This window comes from Ptiloglossa arizonensis, chromosome 8 (genome assembly GCF_051014685.1).
Source record: "Ptiloglossa arizonensis isolate GNS036 chromosome 8, iyPtiAriz1_principal, whole genome shotgun sequence".
In the NCBI taxonomy this organism is placed as follows: Eukaryota; Metazoa; Arthropoda; class Insecta; order Hymenoptera; family Colletidae; genus Ptiloglossa; species Ptiloglossa arizonensis.
Genome location: NC_135055.1, coordinates 5,620,089 through 5,643,332, shown reverse-complemented (window position 1 = coordinate 5,643,332; position 23,244 = coordinate 5,620,089). Strand labels below are relative to the sequence as shown.

At 37.5% G+C, this 23,244-nt stretch overlaps 1 protein-coding gene and 1 long non-coding RNA gene across 11 annotated transcripts in view; one reads left to right on the top strand and one right to left on the bottom strand.

The window, feature by feature from the left end:
- The window catches only part of LOC143150554 (uncharacterized), a 58,573-nt gene extending 50,393 nt beyond the window's left edge, over positions 1–8,180 (bottom strand). The window contains exon 1 of one of the 4 annotated variants that reach the window (XR_012993100.1): positions 7,913–8,180. This is a non-coding gene — a long non-coding RNA (uncharacterized LOC143150554). The remainder of the gene's footprint in view (positions 1–7,912) is intronic. The other 3 variants (XR_012993099.1, XR_012993098.1, XR_012993097.1) reach the window with 3 other exon arrangements.
- Positions 1–23,244, top strand: part of LOC143150551 (sodium-coupled monocarboxylate transporter 1) — an 86,774-nt gene that overhangs the window by 44,519 nt on the left and 19,011 nt on the right. For 3 of the 7 annotated variants that reach the window (XM_076318919.1, XM_076318918.1, XM_076318917.1), the window contains exon 3: positions 20,358–20,760. In XM_076318919.1, coding sequence (XP_076175034.1) covers positions 20,358–20,760 — 403 coding nt within the window. Of the gene's footprint in view, positions 1–20,050; positions 20,199–20,357; positions 20,761–23,244 lie in introns of those variants that run through there. The other 4 variants (XM_076318921.1, XM_076318922.1, XM_076318923.1 and 1 more) reach the window with 3 other exon arrangements.

Sequence of the window (23,244 nt, the reverse complement as noted above, 5' to 3'; positions counted from 1 at the left end):
GGCCAACAACGAACAAAATCGTTAATTGGTTGGTCAGTGTTTATCACAGCAGGGTTTCGACTTCTCGATTAATGCGAACTCAAATCCCGTGATTGATAAAAGCAAGTGACGCAACGAGATCCTCGATCTCGCACAGACACGATGGTGCTCGAATAATATTCTTATCAGCGTTAATGAAGTCTCTAATTAAACCGATATGTTTGTTTGCCGCGAAGATGTTTCATCAACAGATGCAACTCTCTACATCGAGTTCCGTTGCATCCGACTTTGACGATTTTTTAGTAATTATTACTTGTTATTTATTGAAAATTAATCGAAAGCTTCGTGATTGAACGAGCGTAGTTTAAAAGGTTCTTCGAAAGACCATTTATTTATGTTTCGGTCTTCTTCAGTGCACAGAAGTCCAGTCGTCTTGCATAAATGATAATCAGAGGGAACATGCAAGCGTGGGAAGAACTATTATAAAGGAATTTAAAGAACAAAACAAATTAAATGTAGTTGGATATTTCAACTCAGTTTTTCTTTTAATTCCTTTATATTAATTCTCACACTCTTACACTGTATTCGTAACAATCTTGATTAAACGATACGGCGTAATTTGAACAAATGTAACTGTTCTTATTAATTTTTTCAAGAAGTTCAATTATAGTAAATTATCTTTTTCGTTGAAATTTCTTTGCATTAGCTTTTATTCTCATTTATACAGGATAACTGAGACTTTGTGTATCAAAGATGACAAATAAATAAGTGATTGAAACCTTTAAAGCAAAAGATCAAACTACTTCTACTTGTTCAACCACGAAATTATTTATTTTGGACAACTTTTACGAAGAAAAATTTTCCGAAAGTTTGTTTAAACCTTTCCCTCGAAATCGAGAATATCGACGTTACGCTTTTGTCGATTGTCACCAACTCTGTAAATTTCCAACACTTAAGCTCCCAATTAAGAAATGGTCGGTTAATTTCCGGCAATACGTCGTTTCCACTTTGTGACGCGCGACAAGCTAATTCAAAGAGTATTTTCAGGTACTAGATAGAAATTGGTCATAGTCCACGTAGAACGATTCGCGTCGAGACGTATTTTTCCACTCGTTTATAATCCCCGTGGCGGTGATAATTACATTATTCTAACACGAATATTGTTCATTTATAAGGTAAACGAGGGAATTGCTCCGTGGGAGTCATTTACAGACCGATGTTTGCTTTCTTATCCGCGCAACATCTGTTGAAAGCCTCGTTACGAGTCGTTTGTTTTTCCCCGTTTTTTACAAAGTTTGTAACGCCGCCATAAACTTATTCTTCGACGCAAGATAGTCGGAACACCCGATAGATTTATTGCATCGGCGTCTCTACTCAAAGTTAATGCAAACGATAAGTGATTTAACTTGTTTGCAGAGAGTTAAACGTTGAATGTTGTAACTACACGGTGTAGTCTAGACTCATCTAGTTTATTACTATTGTTTCGGAGAAACTTCTTTCAAAAGTATTACTATCTGTTTTCTACGAAGCGTGAATTTTAGCTGAAAAATTTCGGGTATTGCATTCCTCGCTGATAAGACAAGATTGGAGAACAATTTTGTACAATCATGCTTCGTCATCGTAGTGTTCACAAAGAAGCTTAGTGCGAATCAAAGACTATGCAACACTTTGTGCGAAATGTATCAATTTTCATAATTATCACACTTTCTAATTAAAGTTACACGAAAAAGAATAATTCATTCAACTTCTTTCCAAAGAAATTCTAGAATATCGAACAATAATAATATAGATCAATGTGACAGTTGATATTCAGAAGTAAAATTGCTTCATTTTGGAAAATAATATAAAACATTCCCTCAAGAGATAATACACTGGGAAGTACAATATAAAATAAGCTACTTTTGCTAGAAATTTTAGTTCCCTCTTCTAGAAAAGTTATATCACATTTTAAGAAGTTACATCGAACCTACGATTGTTCACATTTATTGTCCTTCTAAAAGAACTAAATCGATACTACAATTCAATTCGCTGCACTCGAGAAGCATTTACCCAAAAAAAATTGCAAAACTTGAAACTCCAACGTTACTTCTTGTAAAATGTAAAAAGCCCTCAATATTTAAACATAGATACAAAATTATACGTACGTGTAACCAAATCGATACTATAATTCAACTCACTGCACTTGAAAAGCGATTAACTAAAAAAAATTGCACAACTTATAATTCCAACGTTACTTCTTCTAAAATGTAAAAGTTCCCCCAATGTTGAAACAGAGATACGAAATTTTGTAAAATATAAAAAATTCCTCAATATTGAAGCAGAGACAGAAAATTACACGTACGTGTAACTACACCGATGCAAGAAAAATATTCCGAGTGAATATTTGAAAGGTTACATCAAACCTATGATTGTTCACATCCATTGTCCTCCTCATAAAACCGAACTAAATCGATACTACAATTCAACTCACTGCTCTCGAAATGCATTTAACCAAAAAAGATTACAAAACTTGAAGCTTGAACGTAGTTCTCGTAAAATGTCAAAAGTTCCCTCAATATTGAAACAGAAACACCAAATTTTGTAAAATATAAAAATCCCCTCAATATTGAAACGGAGGCACATCGTTACACATACGTGTAACTAAATCAATACTGCACTCGAGATGCATTTAACCAAAAAAGATTACAAAACTTGAAGCTTCAACGTAATTCTCGTAAAATGTCAAAAATTCCCTTAATATTGAAACAGAAACACAAAATTTTCTAAGATATAAAAATCAACTCAATATTGAAACGGAGGCACAACATTACACGTACGTCATACGTTACAACTAAATCAATACTACAATTCAACTCACTGCACTCGAGATGCATTTAATTCGATAAAAGTTAAAACTCCAACGTTGCTTCGTATAAAATGGAAAAGTGCCTTAAATGTTGAAACATGGACACAAAATTTTCTAAGATATAAAAATCTCCTCAATATTGAAACGGAGCCACAACATTACACGTACGTCATACGTTACAACTAAATCAATACTACAATTCGACTCACTGCACTCGAGATGCATTTAATTCGATAAAAGTTAAAACTCCAACGTTGCTTCTTATAAAATAAAAAATTCCCCTAAATGTTGAAACATGGATACAAAATTACACACACGTGAAACTCGCCCTTAGCAAAAACAGATTCCGAGTGCGGAGGATTGAAGGGTTCCCTGACGCAAATTCTCGAAATAATGATCGATTCGGTTATCGAAAATGCTTTGAATATACACGTACGTCGACGAAACTTGCTAAATCGCGGCCGTGGCACCGGGCGAAAAAAAGGCCTAACCTCATACAATATACATACAATTCAGCGAGCAAAGCTTCGAGAGTGTATGCTTTATTATTAATCTTCGCGGGGCCAATTACAAACACCCGTTATCGCGCGTGCGCGTCACGCGAGGATTTTTCTGTCGTAAGAGAGAGAGGCAGTGTTGTCAGACGTTGACGTTACGTGCCAGAAGGCTCGCAGACCTCCGCGGATAAGCTAAGAACGATCGAAGTAGTCTTCTCGTATTTTCGAGCGATTCAATGAATCTACTTGAAGCAAAACAGACGAGACATACCACGAGAAACGATGTCTCCGATGAAGCGTGGCGCTTCTTACCTGGGCCCCTTGTCAGATTGTAAATCGACAGAAGTGAAGGGGGAAGAGATCGGTCTACGATGAAAATTTCATGAAACGCGAATCCGTGTCACGTGCACCGCCGATCGAGAGATTGGGTGCCAGGGTCGTTGAAGCATTTTGTAATTTAGCTTCGTAGTTTGTAGGTTCGGACGATTTTTCATAGTTTATTGACCGAACTTTTTTGGCCAGACCCCCCTCGGAGTACACACCAGTGCACTCTTGTATTGTATGCAGTTAACCCTTACGTGCATAGTTCTTTTTCCAAAAGTCACAGATAAAATGGTAGACAATTATTGTGTATTCCTTGCAACGAGTCGATATTAATTGTAACTGAGAAATAAATCGAAATTGACAAAAATTGTTCTTAGAAGCACGTCTTGGTACCTACTTAATAACGTGTATATAAACGAGAAATAAATATGTCGCAATTTTGAAATCGTATGCATTTAGAGGTTAAGAAAACAGAATCTGTCCCTTTTTATATTTACGAAAAATTCCTGAGAGTTGATTCCACTGTTGAAACAATGAATGAACTTGTTTATTGAAATGTAGTGTGTACCGCGGTGAATCTAGCGAGTGTTTGTTGCTAAATAAATTAAAGAGATGGATATTTCGAACCAGAGTATTTGAACTCGAAAATAAATTTAAAAAATGTATACTTCGACCTAGATTCTTTTTAAAATACGTTTAATATGTAACGTAAAAAGAATTTGGAACGATTATTACACGAAGAATCTTTGTTAAATGCACAGATCTTTTCCTCGATAAAAGTTTCAGAATCACCTCCATCACTGTTTATGTTTATTCAGCGCGAGCGACCTGCCGCCACGTGCGGCCGACGATCTCAGTCGAGAGTGATAAGGCACGCACGCGGGATCGAATCATCTACCAGTGAAAATAAAAATTTTTACATTTGTTATTGTATGTTCACGAGTATTATCAACGGATTACCGGTGTTTACCTGATAAGAATGAATCCAAACAGGATCTGTTTATTTATTTGCGTAATCGTGCGTAATCGAAAGATTTTTCGTGAATTAAAAATAATCCGAAATAGGTAGTGTTTGGACTCGATTTCATCGAGGAAACCTCGTCGATCTATTGGTAATAGTCTCGTAATGAACTAATGGAAATTACACAAATTATCGTTATTTTTTATTGCAAGTCACGTTGCTTTCAAGTTACCTGCGACTCTCAGCTTCGAATTAAGATCATAAATGTTTTTTAAAATGTACAGATGTACGTGTAACATATAAACACCAATATAATTGCGGTTGTACAATCACTTTTATATTTTTTAATCACTGACCAAAGATTTGTATTAATGTACACGTATGAAAAATAGATTATTGTAATGAATTTACCTGGATGTGGTTTAAATTATAATTTTATTCGCATTCTTTACGCTAAATGTAAATGTAAAGAAATTTGCAACTCGAGGAACTGGTAGTGAGAGATAAATTGTACAGGGTGTTGGTAAAGTAGCTTCAAGGTACAGTTGCTCATTAATGAAATATTGACACTCGATTATAAGCTGCTTACAAGTTCAATGACCCTTATGCGACTGTGACGCAATGGTACTTTCCTAACACTGTATATACATAATGGAATCAGAGTGCGTACCGTGTTACAAATGTTTGTGACAGTTGTTGAGAGAAATTATCGAACAGGGCCATGTTAAGGTTAGGTAGGTTTTCCGTAAACAGAACAATAATAATTTTCGTATCTGATAAATAATTTATGTATATATGTTTGTGTGTGTATATATATATATATATATATATATATATATATATTACAATTAAAACATAAACTGCAATGAATGTATACATTTACAGACTGAAGACTTTAGTGAAAACTAATCGGAACTTAATCCTACTCGAAGCAAACTCACTAGTGAATATATAATTTACAATAACCCAAGTTCACCGGTGCATCTCTGTAAATTCACCAAGTGCACTATTCCACCGTAACATATAAATATTTATACCCCCATTTAAAACCGATAAATTTGTACACCAAACCCGAACCAAGCACACGAGTGCAATATACATGCACTCGTTAAGTACACAATTTGACTGTGACGTATAAATATTTATACTCCCAATTGGTGGAAATAAATTCTCACGTCGCACTTTTTCCGTTAAATAATGAAAACGATCGATACGTACAAACCGGTGGACACCGTAGCCACCGTGAAATCGAGTAATTAAAAAAGAAAGTAGCAGACCATTTTCCAGCCATGCGTCGGTTTGTATGTGTGTTACGTGTTCATAATATTTGTCGAGTAGATCGCTCACGGTGATCACGAGCGTTTCAGATGCTGAAACATTACTCGTTACGTAACATGATTTTAACTGACACTGTTCGCTGTACTCTCTCCCTAGCAGATAACGTTTTCGGAAATAAACTTCGATAAATTCGGGCCGCGAGCCGGGTTACTGCGAAACTCGTGTCGTTATCGGAGCGAAAATTTTCCCCTTTTTTTTTTTCCATTCTATCGGAGGAACGCAACGGTTTGAAAACCGACGCTGCCAGAAAAGCTTCAATTAAATTTGCAAGCAATCGCCGCTCAGAACTACAACATTCGGCCGAGCGTGGTGGCGAAAAATAGGAATGTTTAAAAGCGAAATACTGTAAATCGCAACGATCCGTTTCGCGGTATCGAAGTTCACCGCGTCGAGAGGGTGGGTCTCATTGGACCCCCTTCTATTGTTCCCGTTTCGTTTCCACTTCAACGGATATCCACTTCGTTCGAGCAAAAAAATTCGTCCGCGAATCAGCGAACCGTGGAACCACAAGTCGAGCTTATCGGTAGCCGCGGAGGAGTAGCAACAATTTTGAAATCGTGAATGTTAACTCGAGGGTACTTCCGTAGAGAGATCACGAGGGCTCGAAGGAGTTTGGAAAATATTTCGAAAATTCTCCACGGCCGGGGAAAATTTCCACGAGTTTCCGCGAGACCAAATATTTTCATCCGATTCGATGGAGGATCGAAGTCGCGCGGGAAAATTTCCATACGCGGAAATTTCCAGCGAATCGGGTCTAACTAGATTCCTGTACAAAATTTAAGTCCGATACTCGTGAACTGGAAGATCGAATCGAGTGTGAGAATGATCAGTGCAAGAGTATTATTATTTTTAGTAAACGAATTGAAGTTAAGCCTTTGGTACGAGTGTTTGCGAAGCTGGGATGGAAATTATGCTAATATTAGCGCGAAATTGTTTAGATACACTGAAGAATTGTGTCACGAGGAAGCCAGTGTTTATATATGACAGATATTATATACAACTTTTGTGAAAATATTTTTTTTAATAGCTCAAGTTCTTCGTGAGATGCTCCACTGTCTTCGAATTAAACAAACAGCCTGTATAAACATTTTTTGCAGAAGAAGACATTATTGAGCACTCTACTATTGTTATCATAAATAACAAAAGACTTTAAATACCGTCTTCAGATACGAAGAGAAACGAATTTTTGGTAATCTTGCATAAAGGTGTACACTTCATCGATTCTTAGGAAGTTTAAATATTTTCAGAACTTGAACGTTTCAAAAACTCGTAAATTAGAACCTGATAGTGGTTATTTTGTAGAAAAAAATTGAATTTTACAACGTATTTAAATTATACTCGAATCGATAAGATTTGAAGGCCCTTTTATGCACAATTACCCTCGATTATACTACATTGAAAATTTATGCATTCATTAACGTACTACGTTTCGATCATTGTTTCCAGTCCTTTTCAAATACACTTGTATAGAACAAAAAAAAAAAAAAAAAAAAGATTAGGAATTAATGATGTAGATTAAAACACTAGACCAAACCATAAGACGATAGTACTATATTCTGATATTACAGTGCTAAACAAATGGAAATCTTTTTCATAGTTTTACTATTTTTATCGAACTAATAATTTTTTTTTCTTCGTAAAATATTTAATTACCTCGACAATAGTATATTATTTCTATGTATCCTTAAAGATGATTGAGAAAACAATGTTCGAGAGGTCTAGAAACATGCTTACTAATAATTCTTTTTTCTTCGTAAAATATTTAATTACCACGACAATATTATATTATTTCTATTTATCCTTAAAGATGATTGAGAAAACAACGATCGAGTAGTCTAGAAACATGCTTACTAATAATTTTTTTTTCTTCGTAAAATATTTAATTATCTCGACAATATTATATTATTTCTATTTATCCTTAAAGATGATTGAGAAAACAACGATCGAGAGGTCTAGAAACATGCTTACTTGTTCGAAGTAATGACGGATCGAATTATTAAGTACACGTTCACACTTGTGCGAGCTGTTGTGCACCCATCGCCACGTCTACGGTCCACGGTCTAAGAACTCTTTGTTCGCGTTAGAAATTACTTTTGAGTACTCTGCACGCTACACTGCAGAAATTCCACGGTGAAGCTGGTTACGATACGTCCTTGGGTGGGTCGATAAAAATTTCATTGGTCGGTCTGGCTGATCGGAATCACGCGTCGCGAATAAATTTGCACGCGGCCGCCGTACCCGTCAGCAATGAATCGCAATAAACATCCAGGCGCGTCGAAACGGGCAGCGGAGTCATCGATTAAATTTGCGGCCCGCCAATTGTTTGTCTTGTGACTACCGTTCTCGTGATCGACCGGCTTCCGTGAACCCGAAACACGTGCTCGCGGGCACGTCAGCGTGGACCGAGTGGAAATGAACGTTTGCGCAGTCCCTGGGGTCTTTTACACCCACAGCTTATAATAGTAATAGATCCCGTTTCGCAATCCAAACTCAAAATAAATAGTCCAGCGTTTGGAAAGTATGTGTCGTAATATCCAAAGAAATTTCTAACCTCGAAACAGTGAAACAGTCCAAAGTTTCAGAAACGACACTTTGCGATGCAAGTAAGCAAAAAGATCTAACCTCAAAATAGGGAACCAGTCCAATGTGTCGATAATGCACTTTGTTCGAGAACAATAATTGTTCAAATTTCATATCCAAACGAATGATAAAATCTAACCTCAAAATAATGAAATAATCCGAAGCTTCGATAATTCGGTTTACTCGAGAGAAATAACAGTCGATATTTCATATTAAAAGTTTTTGATAATACGCTTTCGTACGAGAATAATACTAGTCTAAAATTCACGTTCAATGGAATTTCAAGATATAATTTCGTATTACTAGAATAGTCCAAAACTTCGATAACGTACCTTGCTCGGGAACAACAATACTCAAAATTAAACATCCAAAGGAAAATTCTTTTTTCTTTAAGGGTAGGATTGTAATTAAAAAAACTTTCATATATATGTACTGTGCAGATTTGAAGAGAATGCTTCTGAATGAAATTCAGATTTAGTGATAAAAGAATTTGGTGGAAGGTTCTTTCACTGTTCACATGTATGCATATTATCGATTAATTGCATTGCTATCATAGGAACGCAACTTATGGACGAAAGTCAGATGCATTCTTTATAGCTCGGCACAGTACATTCTCAGATTCAGGAGAAATTCTTTTTCGTATCTTTCAATAAGCAAAATGTTTCGAAATCTTTCTCAATTACAATACTTTCCTTTATGAAAATACGAATATACGTATCTCGAATTGTTCTTTCAATTTATAACCTCCCTGAGGAATCTTAAAACATGTTGACATTTGAAATTTACCTTCCAGACTAAAGACAATACCTGATACAACATAGTCTATGGACATAATCTAGAAATTTTGTCTAAATTGTTACACGATTAGTATAATGTACACATTGTGAGCCCAGATAGTTTGGTAAACCTAACGACACTCGGGAGAAAATGTTAAGCGAATTCAAAGATTGGGAAGTTGTATACACAATCGTTGAGACTGTATACACGTCGCATACATAAATTTGTCTTATCTCCTAAAGCACGCGTGATATTTAGAGGTTAGATTTTGTAACAGTACTCACAGCTGAGCCTCTTACCGAGCATAATCCATTTACATCTTATTTCTATATTTATCCATATTTCGAGATATTCTATACATAATGAACGCTAAAAGCGTCTCGATGTTCTGGAAGATTAAAACGCGGATCGAAGCCGTGATTCTTGGGTCTGGAAAGACACGATATCGCGATCGATCATTTTCAACGGAACGAACGTTCCGTGAGAAATGTGTCTCGTCATCCGTGGTTCTTAATGGGTCTTAATCGGTGGCCAACTGAGCCAATATTTGCCGAATGAACACGGTACGCGCGCGTAATCTTCCGGTCTGTTCACCCATGGCCCCTGACACTTGTGATAAGAATAGTGGAAAGTTACCCCGCTAACGATCCCGTCCAAATAATCCTATTAGTCGGTAATCCGAACGGAAATCTGGAATATTTTAACGGTGACGGGAAAACAACAACAAATTTGTACTCCAAGCACGTTTTATCGCCGATGATAAATTGGACGATCTCTTTTTCTCTCTCTCTCTCTCTCTCCCACTCTCTGTCCGTGAATCGTATAGTTTTCAGTATATCACGTGATGCGAAAGAGACAGCGGTCACGTGCTCGAGCTCTCTCTTTTCATCACGCCGCGTGCTTCCTGGCGTCTACCTCCTCGGGACCTATCGTTTTTGCTCGAGGACGTTCGGGAAAAGTGGAGGGGGATAATTAAAAAGAATGGGAGGGAAAGGTATGGGCGCCATCGGTGCATCAGCGTCGTCGAATTAATCTTCGTGTTTGTTGTTTTCTTACTATTTCTCGGAAGACGTACTCATCCTCCTATCCAAGTAATAGACTCGTTCGAAGAATCTAACGCCGTCAAAGAAGCTCGGGATTCTCGATGATCGGAGACATTTGGGAAATTGAGAATCTCGGGTGATTATTAATTTATATTCTCTTCGTGATTGAATGGAAAATGATTACGGAACATTGTGTAACTATTTTGGAGCTAGAAGCGGAATGTGCTGATTTAAAAGGAAACAAGTAACGAAAAAGTGTCAAGATCTAACCTGAAAATAGTGAATCAGTTCAATGTGTCGATATTGGGCTCCATTCGAGAACAATAATCGTCCTAATTTCATGTCTGAACGAATTATAAAATCTAACCTCAAAATAATGAAATAAACATACGTATGGCTTGGTTGGCGATCGTCTATTTGTAACAGTCGGTAGAATAATTATGTCTTTTTTTTATTATTTAGACCTAGAATAATTATGTCTTTTTTTTATTATTTAGACCTAGAATAATTATGTCTTTTATTTATTATTTTTTATAAGAGAGTTCAAGAAACAATTTTTGAACAGTATATGAGTTTTCGTTACTGTTATAAATATTTACAACTACCGTTATGATAATATTCTTACTGAAAAAAGAATTTTTCCATGCTTGTTAGAAATACGTTCTTTATTTTTGGTTCGAATGTGACAAGCAATGTACTACGATCTTTAAAAATTTCCAAATTATTGGGTTTCATGAAGATAAGACATATGGGAAAATTAGGGAAATAAGTAAAAATATGAAAGTTAGGAAAATTTGGAAATTGTAGGATACTCGTGGAATCGGGTGATTTAGGAAGGATTGAACATTTTCAAAAATTAGGAAAGCGAAGAGGAACATAAATCGTTAAGAAATCATGAAGATTGTAGAAAAGTAGGATATCTAGGAGATGCAGGGAGATGGTAAGAAAATGGAGAAAATCTTCGAAATTTACACTTTCCATTTTCTATTCGGGAGAAAACAGTTTCGTGCGATTCTTGCGGGCAAATTTGAAATAATCCAAGGAGTTTCGCAAACGCGATGCATTTCCAGCGTTCCGGCGTTTTTACGCCACCACGATCAAAGATCGCACGAATACGCTACTAGCGCCGATACACGCCGATAGTCGTCGGGAAACGTTTCGCTCGACTTGGTGGCCGGTGAAGTCCGATGAGCTGGTCGAGTTCCGACAGGGCGGCTCTGAGAACATTTCGTTGCGATTTGCACGCTCGAGCAAATTGCTTTTGATCTAATCCTGATGCGCGCGCATTCCATACGAGCCTCGCCGTTTGCGTACCTTTGAACCTCCCTCTCGAAAATGACTTTCGTGGGGTAAAAAAATCATAGTACTCTTCCTAAAAAAAAAGAAAAAAGAATTTTGTGAAATTGGGAATATAAGGAACGATCGAAATTGGTAGAAAATCGTTAAAATAAAGCAGATTGGGAATCTGTGAAAGTGTCAACGAATATAGAATTGTAGGAATTGTAGGAAATTGGAAAAATGATGTACAGTTGACAAATGAAAAAAGTGAAGTAATGAAGTAGATTTCAAAATTTTCTAACACTCCGGATCTCACTTGCAGTTCGTCTGTCCGTTATTTATAATTTTCTTAAAGTCAATTCATCGATTTAACTTCTCGGGACGTTTATGATCTAGAGTTCCTGCGAGCGAATAAATAACTTCTTGGTACGAGTGGTTTCAAGGTACGACGATGTAACTATCGGTTACACAAATCACAATTATATTCTCGAATCATTTTTAAAACAAACTTGTTCTTTGATTATACTGTATTCCTAGAAGGAGAATGTCGTACGTATTCTATAAGCATAATCTTGCCTCTACGTCACAGTTAATTGTTGGTTCAGTACTCAATTATATCTGACTAAGCGGTTTTTCAAAGCTTTACACATATTCTTTTCCTAACTGGCTGGTTATTTACAACTATAATAACGGTTATGATTGTCGTGTACATAGACTCATGTCAAATTTCATTAAAATCGGTAAGGTTCGGTACGTATACCGTTTGCAAGAAGAAAGTTCACGAGTGTCTACATGCCCACTCTAGTTCATAGTCAATTCCCCCATCATTGTTGCTATTGCCTGTCGATCTTCGTCGCGTCCTCGACCAACAGTAACAATAATGGTATAGGATCCTAGTAGACCAGTAGTTCAGTCTTCTTAGTCTTCTTCTCACGAACGAACAATATTGACATACCTCTTGCTAGAAACTTCGAACACATCTTAAACTTGCCAGAGGATGTATCAAATCAATTTCGAGATAAAGCAACCCAAACGAGAATGCTATCTCGGTTCAAGATTATTCGTTTTCTAAGTCGTCGTTCATTACTCTCGGAAGCTTGAAGGAGTTCTTAGACAGGTTTGTAGAAATCGGTTTGTCTGCAAAGTAACCTAAGAAAAATGACATCAGAATTATCGCGCATCAGCCATTCTACTTTTCTCATCTCTTACTTCAGTCTCTTGTTTCAACCGCACGTTACTTGGCGCGGCCAGAAACAATGCGAGTCGTACAATGCGGTACGTTGACGAAAGATTCACATGGGTGGCGACGTTTTTAGCGAGGAAGCAGCCAATGAGACGACCAACCGCGGCGCTGGTAAATGCGACCGGAGGCTCATGCTCATTGTGACGTGCACTTTGGAACAATGAGACGATGGCCTTCCCTCCTTTGCGGACATTTATCTCTTCCTACCTCGCCCCCTTTCGCCCTTCGACACCTCCCTCGTGTAAAATTTTTCTTGCACCCTTTGTTCCACGCCTCTTACATTTGACACGGAGACAAGGGACCAGAAACTTCGCGCTCGCTCCGATAGCGCGCCACTTTGCCGCGAATCGGTCTGCGAAGTTTTTTGTCTCACGGCGAGCGAGCTTTTTTCGTTCACGCGTTTATACAAGGTGAGCCACTCGAAACGGCCGATCCGAGCAACTCCTTCAATTTTTTCAAAATGGAAAAATCGGTACAAGAGTTGTCCAGTTTCGAGGACGCGTCATTTTTTGATCAGTGAACGCGTCGTGGCCATTCCAAGGTCGTCGATTTTTTTCTTTCGGTGGAATTGTATGTAGATATATTTTGATTTGCCTTCCAATGGAGGCAATATATCGATTGATTTTTGGAATCCGGTAATTCTTGATCAGAAACTGAACCAGCCCAGGTGTTTCTATTGAACTATTGTCGTGTACTGTTGGACTATTTTGTTGTATATGTTGAATTAGAGAGTGATAAAATTTTAAGCACTTTTATAGAGGTATTATACATACCTGTACATTACTAGAGGTTGTTATAGCTTTGAGATTGAGATCAAACAAGGCACACTTTTGTGGGAACTTTTTTTTTATTGCTCTTGTATCTCCAATCTATCATTAAAGTATGTTACGTATGTTACTAGGCACTCTGTATGAAGTCAGTGTATTGTTCGCGCTCCGAAAGAATGCGTTGGGTGTAGTACAGATTCGGTGATCTCAAATTCGATCAGGATATTTATGAAATAGATTTCTTATCGAAGAATTGTACGAAAATATAATTTAAAGACGCGAAGAAGGATTTTCTCAGCGTCATGCAACTCATTTAGAGCCATTCTTCACACGTGCTTTCACTACATATAGCGTAAACTATATGCCAGAAAAGTGAGTACTGATGCCAAAATGAATATGGAGTGTTTCCAAATACTTGTACCTGTTTCAGCAGCACATATACTAAAATTGGAACGATACAGAAATACTTCTCTACGGTATAAATTTTCTCTAGCATCGTAAATCCCGGTCAGATGCATTCTTCAGACCTGCCTTCAGTACATATAGCGCAAACTCATCAGGAGAGTGAGTACCGATGCCAAAAAGAATATGAAGTGTTTCCAAATACTTCTCTACAGTACAAATTTTCTCTAGCATCGTGAATCCCGGTCAGATGCATTCTTCAGACCTGCCTTCAGTACATATAACGTAAACTCATCAGGAGAGTGAGTACCGATGCCAAAAAGAATATGAAGTGTTTCCAAATACTTCTCTACAGTACAAATTTTCTCTAGCATCGTGAATCCCGGTCAGATGCATTCTTCAGACCTGCCTTCAGTACATATAGCGCAAACTCATCAGGAGAGTGAGTACCGATGACAAAAAGAATATGAAGTGTTTCCAAATACTTCTCTACGGTACAAATTTTCTCTAGCATCGTGAATCCCAGTCAGATGCATTCTTCAGACCTGCCTTCAGTACATATAGCGCAAACTCATCAGGAGAGTGAGTACCGATGCCAAAAAGAATATGAAGTGTTTCCAAATAGTTCTCTACGGTACAAATTTTCTCTAGCATCGTGAATCCCGGTCAGATGCATTCTTCAGACCTGCCTTCAGTACATATAGCGCAAACTCATCAGGAGAGTGAGTACCGATGCCAAAAAGAATATGAAGTGTTTCCAAATACTTCTCTACAGTACAAATTTTCTCTAGCATCGTGAATCCCGGTCAGATGCATTCTTCAGACCTGCCTTCAGTACATATAACGTAAACTAATCGGAAGAGCAAGTTCTTCTAAGTTGAGAACAATGTAGATCATTTCCAAGTACTTCTTCGTAGTACATAACCTTGTATAAATGAAACAATCGGTAACGTGTCTCGACGAATACGATTGGTGGACCGTTCAGACGCACACTCTCGGCGCGCGAACAGTAGCACGGGCCAGACGGTCGCGAATTAGTGTTTTTCAAGGTAATTTCCACGCGTCGGCGTCGCGTTGATGGTCGCTAAGTATAAGGCAGGCGTCCAGTTCCTCTGTGGGTGAATCTCGAGCTCTTGATACCCGACAACGAACGAAGGAAATTGACTTCAGGCGCCATGCGTTTTCACCGTGCCTGCGTCTTCTCCGCACAAGCGGCTCGTTTCATTCCCTGTGATTTCACGTGAACACCGACCAACGGCTGAGATCAAGACGAAAAAATTAAAGCCTTTCTCTTCGAGCTCCATAGAAGTTTCAAGGTTTTGGTCCAACGATTTTCAAAGACGATGGTCGAGTTTCCGTGGAAAAATTGCAGGCTTGGAGTTAGGTCCTGATCCTTCTCATCTTCCATGGGGGGAAAGCTCCAGGCGTTTCTCGTGATCGCTCGAAACGATGTCTTTCTCGATGATTCATCCGACGTTCAGCGACTGAGAATTAATTACCATGCTAAACGAGTTTCGATAGGCACGCAGAAAACAAGTGGTTCGCGTGTCACGTGCCACTGGCGATATTTGCCGCGCTATTTATGAGGCCGATGTATCAGCTGAACTGGAGCAGATGAATCCAGTTACGGTATCGATGTTTGCATAATTCGTCACGTCTTGGGGATCGTCGTATCTGCGTCGCAGGGGGTGGAGGACGAGTTACGAGAAACTGTTGAAAGAAAATTATGCCTTTTTGCATATATCGGCCCTTTTTTTCTTCTTTTTTCAAACGCACTATGTACCGGTGTCGTACTCGAAACGATTTTTTACGCGAAATTTATTTCCTTCAATTTCATTCGAATGTTATGCAATTTTTGCAGACAGTAAACATCAATTTTTGACAGGGAAAAGTATTTAGTTATTAATGGGTTAATTTACATAGAGTGATGCGCAAAAATTCATTCGTGGAATGAATCAACTGTTTAAATATTATATTTCTCGGGAGTGGGAATTTTTTAATGTTTCTGGAATTTTGTAAAATTCTTAGGAATCAATTTTTCGTATTAAGTGCGGTAATTGTTTTTTTAAGTGTCAGACGATAGTAGGGGTTAAATGTGAACAAAATTTTATTCGAACGATAGAAGACGAATGAACAAAATTTATAACGTGACGGACATTCAATTAAACAAATTGTAATTTTATTCTATAATTAAAATTTTAATCTATACTCAACTAGTAACAAATACAAATTGTTTTATCCTTTATTCGTTCTTCGAAATTTTCATCTGTGTAATAATAATTATGCTTATACTTTATTGCATACAAACACGATTTTCTTACGAACGGTCGTTCATCATCATTTGTGCACTTCTCCTAAGAAATTCACATAGCGAATGAAGTCAGCATTCTGTTTAATATTCATTGATATAAATTAAATTTACATGCACGCATTATTCCAATGTGCAAAACAATGTCTAAGAAAGAAATTGTTGTTTTTTTTCAAATGCACATTACCTTGTTTCCTCAAGGTCAGACTTCAAAAATTTCAAGGTCATCAGCAATTTTTCAAACGAGATAATATATTTTGATAGCTCGACATGTTAACTGACAACGCAGTACTTCCAGATATGCATTAACCTTCAAATTACCTTCCAAGATACCGCGTATTTAAACAAATTATGGCGACCTTGAAATTCCAGAAAACATAATCTCTCGTTATCAAAAATTTTCATTATCGTAACATTTGTTTTTTTCGTAACAAAAATTCATTCGTAAACACAGTTTCTCGTACAAAGATACGAGATTATTGATCGCTGATGTAAAAATTCTAAGATTACCGTAAACAGTTACACCAACAAATATATCGCACAGTGACCCAGTTCTCTATCTGCGATAATACCCTCTGCCTCGTTAAGACGCTAAACAGATGAACCGAGATGCAAAAGTATTCTCAACTCTCCAAAAATTCAGCTTCCTCCGATAACTGTACCCTCGACTTATCTCCAACAGCGAGAAACTTCTCGCAAAAATGAAAACAGCTGTTCTCGCTTATCGAAGTTCGGGAAATAAGCGACGAGTCGTCTCTGCAGATTCAAGGAGTTTGTCTAAAATTCTCAGTCGAAACAAAATCAACAGTTTCCAAATTTCCTTAAGGTTCCAAGCCTCAAAATTATAATCTAAACGTGTCACGATGAACATCGTAAAATTGACAAATTCTAAATACTCCTAAACAAACTCCCTAACATATTCGAACACCGTTCATGTTTTCGGAACAATATTTTTCAAACTCGATCGTTCGATCGTTCACAATGAAAATCAACTAGTTATCTCCAATTATATTTTTACCATTAAAAAGAAAATTCGAAATCAAATTTTCCCTTTCAAAGCGTTGTAATTTTTTAATTATCGATGCTCTTCGTTCTCTTCGCGCGACAAATAGCCGTACTTATACGGATTAAGAATCTGTTTCATTTTTTCTTTTCTGATAACCAAAGCCACAGTTATCGCATTCTCCGTGAAGGCAAATATTTTGTCGATCCTCTTGTGCAACGTTACATAACTTCACCAAAATCGATCGTTTCCATATGAAAAGATTCTCCCAGATTTTCCAAACACGTACGATTAAACGTACCTACAGAATTTCAAACCGATACGTCGACTAATTCCCTCTGATAAAAGATTCTCAAATATTATCCAATGTTTATCGGGAAACGCAGCCCGTGCTGTTACGCGCGTGTCTACTATAAAGTCTACATTATAGATTCGCGGAAATTCTTCGTTTCGCGTACGAAATATCCACTGTTCGACGGGGCAACGGTTTCCAAACACTCGTTCGGTCAATCAGCCGAGCGAAATGGGTGAAACGTAGCAAGGTAAATAGCCGCAATTGATTTCGCATTGTAACTGCGGAAACGAGGAGGGCCGAGTTGGAGGATGCACGTGCGTGCATGCAGGTATATCGTTGAGGACAGCAACAGTGGAGTGGAAAATTTTCGAACACCCCTCCCCCTTGTTCCCCCTTGGACGGTAATCGCCTGCCTGGCCGAATTTCGGAAATGACCCGTGACGAAACAAAAGGGGTGGGGGACGAGCCCGAAGGATTTCAGCCCTGGGTCGCTGACTCAAATCCGAATTCGATGGATTAATCTTGGAAAGTTTATTGCACTGGTATCGTTCGATCGTGTCGATCATTTTATCATCGAAATAATCAATGACAGAGAAGAAACCATTTTAGTGATTTTATAATTTTCTTTTAACAGTATTCTTAGAAATACTTTATAAATACTTACGTTTTGAGAAAAAGTGAAAAATTTGTTGAGAATTTTTTATGAATGTTTCTACACCTTAATTCAATTTTATAGATAGGAATAAAGTGTGGGAGGTAAACGAGGGAGAGGGCTGTTCGATGAACAGGAAATGTATATTATAAACAATTATCTAGGGAGAAAACAAGCACTCGACAGAAATATATAGTTAAGAAGGGAAATTAACATATCAACGTCAATCGGCTTTAAAATTTAAATATCGTTGTACGTAATTTATAATGCCTGTAAACTGTCAACGAGGTTTGCTTGTTGTTGAATGTTAAACATGTGACTCACGGTAATTATATCGAAGGAATAAATTCGAAAGAGAAGATTATAAACGATTGTTCACTGTACAGAAACTTAAATTATTAGGCATATTGACTAATTTCGATAAAAGAATTTCATCTCTTGGCTTCGAGCCTCCATTGCTGTACAACAAATTTTGGAAATTCTCAACTTAGATTATCCGCGAGTAATTAACGAGGCTATGGACACACTGGTCTTCCAGTTTTTTTTTCTAGAAGAAAACTTCTGAGAAAGAAGTCTCCCAGAAAGGACGTAAAAAAGGCTATCCGGTAGATTGACTAATTTTAAGAAATCATTTTCCACCCCCCCCCCCCCCCCCTTGGTATCTCCTCCGCTCTATCATAAATTAAAAGAAAGGCACCCGATCTAGTCTCTTCTCTACCATAAATAAAAAAGGAGAACTCCATGTGGTTTCTTTTCTACCATAAGTAAAAAAAAGAACTCCATCTAGTCTTTTCTCTACTATAAATAAAAAAAAGAACTCCATCGAGTCACTTCTCTACCATAAGAAAAAAAAAAGAACTCCATCTAGTCTCTTCTCTACCATAAGTAAAAAAAAGAACTCCATCTAGTCTCTTTACTCTATCATAAGTAAAAGAAAAGAACTCCATCTAGTCTTTTACTCTATCATACGTAAAAAAGAAGAACTCCATCTAGTGTTTTCTCTACTATAAATAAAAAAAAGAACTCCATCTAGTCACTTCTCTACCATAAGAAAAAAAAAGAACTGCGTCTAGTCTTTTCTCTATTATAAATAAAAGAGAAGAACTCCATCTAGTCTCTTCTCTACCATAAGTAAAAAAAAGAACTCCATGTAGTTTCTTTACTCTATCATAAGTAAAAGAAAAGAACTTCATCTAGTCTCTCCTCTACCGTAAATAAAAAAAAGAACTCCATCTAGTCTCTCTACTCCATCATAAGTAAAGAAGAAAGACTCCATCTAGTCTTCTCTCTACCATAGAAAAAAAAGAACTCCATCTGGTCTCTTTACTCTATCATAAGTAAAAAAAAAAGAACTCCATCTAGTCTCTTCTCTATCGTAAATAAAAAGGAACGCTCCACAGCCTCGCGTTTATTATTGCAAAGAAATCACGGTTGATCGTTCGAATCCGTTCGTGAGTTGGCGAGAACCCGCAACGAAATCGTCGCTCCGTACCGTGGAGATGCTACGGGCGTCCGCGCGCGAATAACCGCGACGACCGCAACGGAGCGGCGATAAACAATAGCGCGATAGTAGATAAGGAAAAGCTCGACACCGGGCGCGTTCTTCTCGGTTCTAGTCCCTACCACTCTCACCCCTGGTGTCCCCTACCCCCACCACATCGTGCCGTTCACGGAAGATAGTCAGCGCACGGTGTCCTTGTCACTCACGCCGCGGTGATCGTCCCGTCTCGCTTCGAGTCTAGAGCATAATAACGTGAAGTGGTTAACGGTCGGCGTTAGTCAGTACCCGTGCCGTCGCGCCGATCGCGTCGCATCGATCGTATCGAGAGGGCCGCGAAAATTGCGTAACCAGTCAACCAGTCCCGCACGAGAGCGGAAACGTGCGCGTGCGCAAAAGAAAAGCTCTGTACGTGATCGACGATCTCTCGATCCCGCGTGAACCGCCGACTCTCCAGCCAGATATCTCTCTCTCTCCAAGGGGGTGGTTGGCTTCAGAATCGCGAACTCTTTCGCGTCGCCACCTCTAATTAACATCGACACCCTCCGTTTTCTCGGTACCACGAAGGACAGAAGGGACCAGACGGTTACGGCACCTCGGGAGAGTCCAGGATGACGATTAAAGCGTCGTCCATGGTGACGGACTACCTGGTGTTCGTCGGATGCATCATCGTCTCGTTCGTCATCCCCCTATGGGGGAAGCTGCGAGGCACGCGCAAGGAGACCACCAAGGCCGACTATGTGTTCGCCACCGGAACTGTGTCCATGGGGGCGATGATGCTCTCCATCGCTAGAGGCACACTAGGGGTAAGGTCGTTCCTGGGTTATCCATCGGAGCTCTACTACAGGGGCAGCGCCATGTGGGAGACCATATACGGCATGGTACTCGCGTACCCCATCGTGTGCTTCGTCTTCGTTCCTGTTTACTACAGCCTTGGCATTACGTCCGTCTATCAGTACCTAGACATGAGGTAATTATCTAGTGGAAATAACGTTGGTCCTTTAGCTTGTTTCGGGGGTTGTCGACGCTAGGATAATCAGGGAGGGGGGTTGGGCATGCGTTCGAGACACGAGAAAATATTCCAGTCTTGTTCGAATACGCTGGTAGATTTCGACGTGGGGTTTTCGAAACGGGGAATTTTTGGCACTTTTTTCGCTTGGGGGAAAATAAAATGACGGATGTGTAATTTTAACGCTGAAGAATTACAAACGTATTTTTCTTCCCCTCGTTTGGAGCGGAAATTGAGGAAGAAAAATACGACTGTAATTGTTTCTCAAACGTCTAATGAAAATGTTTCTTTTCGTGTATTATCGATTGTATCGAACGGGGAAACATTTAGAGTCTTTGTTCGTGAAATTTTTTTACCGAGAAAATACGTCGGGGAAATGGAGATTTTAATTTCGAACGAATTAAGCAGAAGTGTGTTTCGCACGCTTAATGTGCAATTTAATACGGTAATATTACGTATCAATAGTATGTAATTTCTTTTGGAAAAGATTTTTCGATATGTCGTTTCGTTTGTGTAATTTTATTTAGCGAGCTTTACAGGTGGTTTACTTCGGTCTTATGTAACTTTATACGCTCGTTTTTTTTATTAGATGTGAATTTGTATCCTGTTGAAAAGTTATTTTTGCAGATATATTTTTGTTGGATTTTTGGTTAAAATTAACTCTTTTTTCGAATCGAAAAGTTTACGAAGAAATAAACTATATTTTGAATACTACCGTGTGCTAGTAGCGAGAGCAAATTTGCCGTTCATCCTCGTTTTTGATCTAATCTAGACGCTCCAACACGTTGACTGAACAAATTTTCACACATAAATTGCTCGGGTGAAAAATGAATACGTCTCTTCGTTAATTATTTAAGCCGTAAAATTCAATATCGTTTTTGAACAAACGAAATATTTAAACAGTAAATTTAACAGTTTTGACCAGAATTTTGATGCTCTTCCAATTAGTGAAATATAGTATATTTTCTACGAGGTAAGTAATGGAAAACGAGGCACATATGGAACATAAAACATTAAAAAAAAAAATCAAAAAATATACCATAGTAGAAATTAGTCAAATATCATTCCAAAAAGGAAAGAAATTTTAACGTCATATTTAGCAGAGCAAAACGCAGTATAATTTGTCTTTATGTATCTATTATTTATATTGTATTTAAGACAAAAGATATTTTATTTTACTGAAAATGACCGAATGCGTAAATTTAATGTTTAAATAAATTATTCGTTCGAAAAGAATAATAAAATTCACGATTTGTATAACCAACGACGACTTGTGTTATTATATCAGGTAATTTCATAAGTCTTTGCGTATTTAACTGGCGAACTTCTGACCGAATGTGAGCATACATAAACATAATTTAACAAGTTGAAATTATATGACGTTCATCACTGCTTCTTACTTAGTGTTCTGTCAGTCGCTAAAATCAGTCTAAGCAGGATGATTAATATTTTTCAGTCAAAAACTAACGTAAAGAAAAATTCATATTGCGCGTACACAATTCCTCGAATTTTATTGAATTTTATCAAGATAACTCATTAATTGAAATGTGCAATAAACGAATTTCTGAAAATAAACCGATCGACTTTTGCGAAGCAAACGTGTGTAAATCACTTCGGTAGCAGGAAAGAAACATGAAAGTACTATACATCATTAATTTATGACTCATTAATGTTTTTTTGCCTATATCTTAATATTTTCCTCGAATACAACTTACGTAGATAAAAATACTTAGAGACTTCTAAGGTGACTGAGCACTTTTAGACCAGTAGCTCTACTTTGATCACTAGATTGATCAAAGTTAAAGAAATCGTTTGTACTATATTTAAACCATATTGGATAATTAGTCAAGTCCGTGAATAATTTATTAAAGACCACGACGTTTAGGTTTCTATCGGTAAAAATAATCGATACAAATTTAAAAGTATTATTACAATATTTATAGAAAGAAAGACTTTGAAATTGTGTTGAAACTCGTATTAAGAAATATATAGACGAAGGAATTGTCATTACTTAGTTGGCAAGTTACTTATAAAATGAAATAAAAAATATTTCTTGAAATCAAACAAAATACAAGTACTTGTTAAGATAAGGACATTGTACTATAATACACATGGAAATCTTTAATAAGTTGTATGTAAGCTTCACTAGTTACATAATATGGTTTAGTTTGATCAATTTGACAAAAAGTATCTATGGAGGCTATGATTTCTACTTATTCGTATTTTAATAGTATGTCTACAATATGACGTCACAGTAGCCGAAACATTAGTTTCATGCATATATGCATGACATGACAGTCAACGTGTTAAGGAGTTACGTCAGATTGGCTGGACTGAAAAATAAAGTAGTCTTTGAATTTTTTTTTTTACACACAAATGTATATTTTATGCAATATTTATTCGTTATTCAACAGTGTATATTCTGAGCTACAAATTTGCTAAATT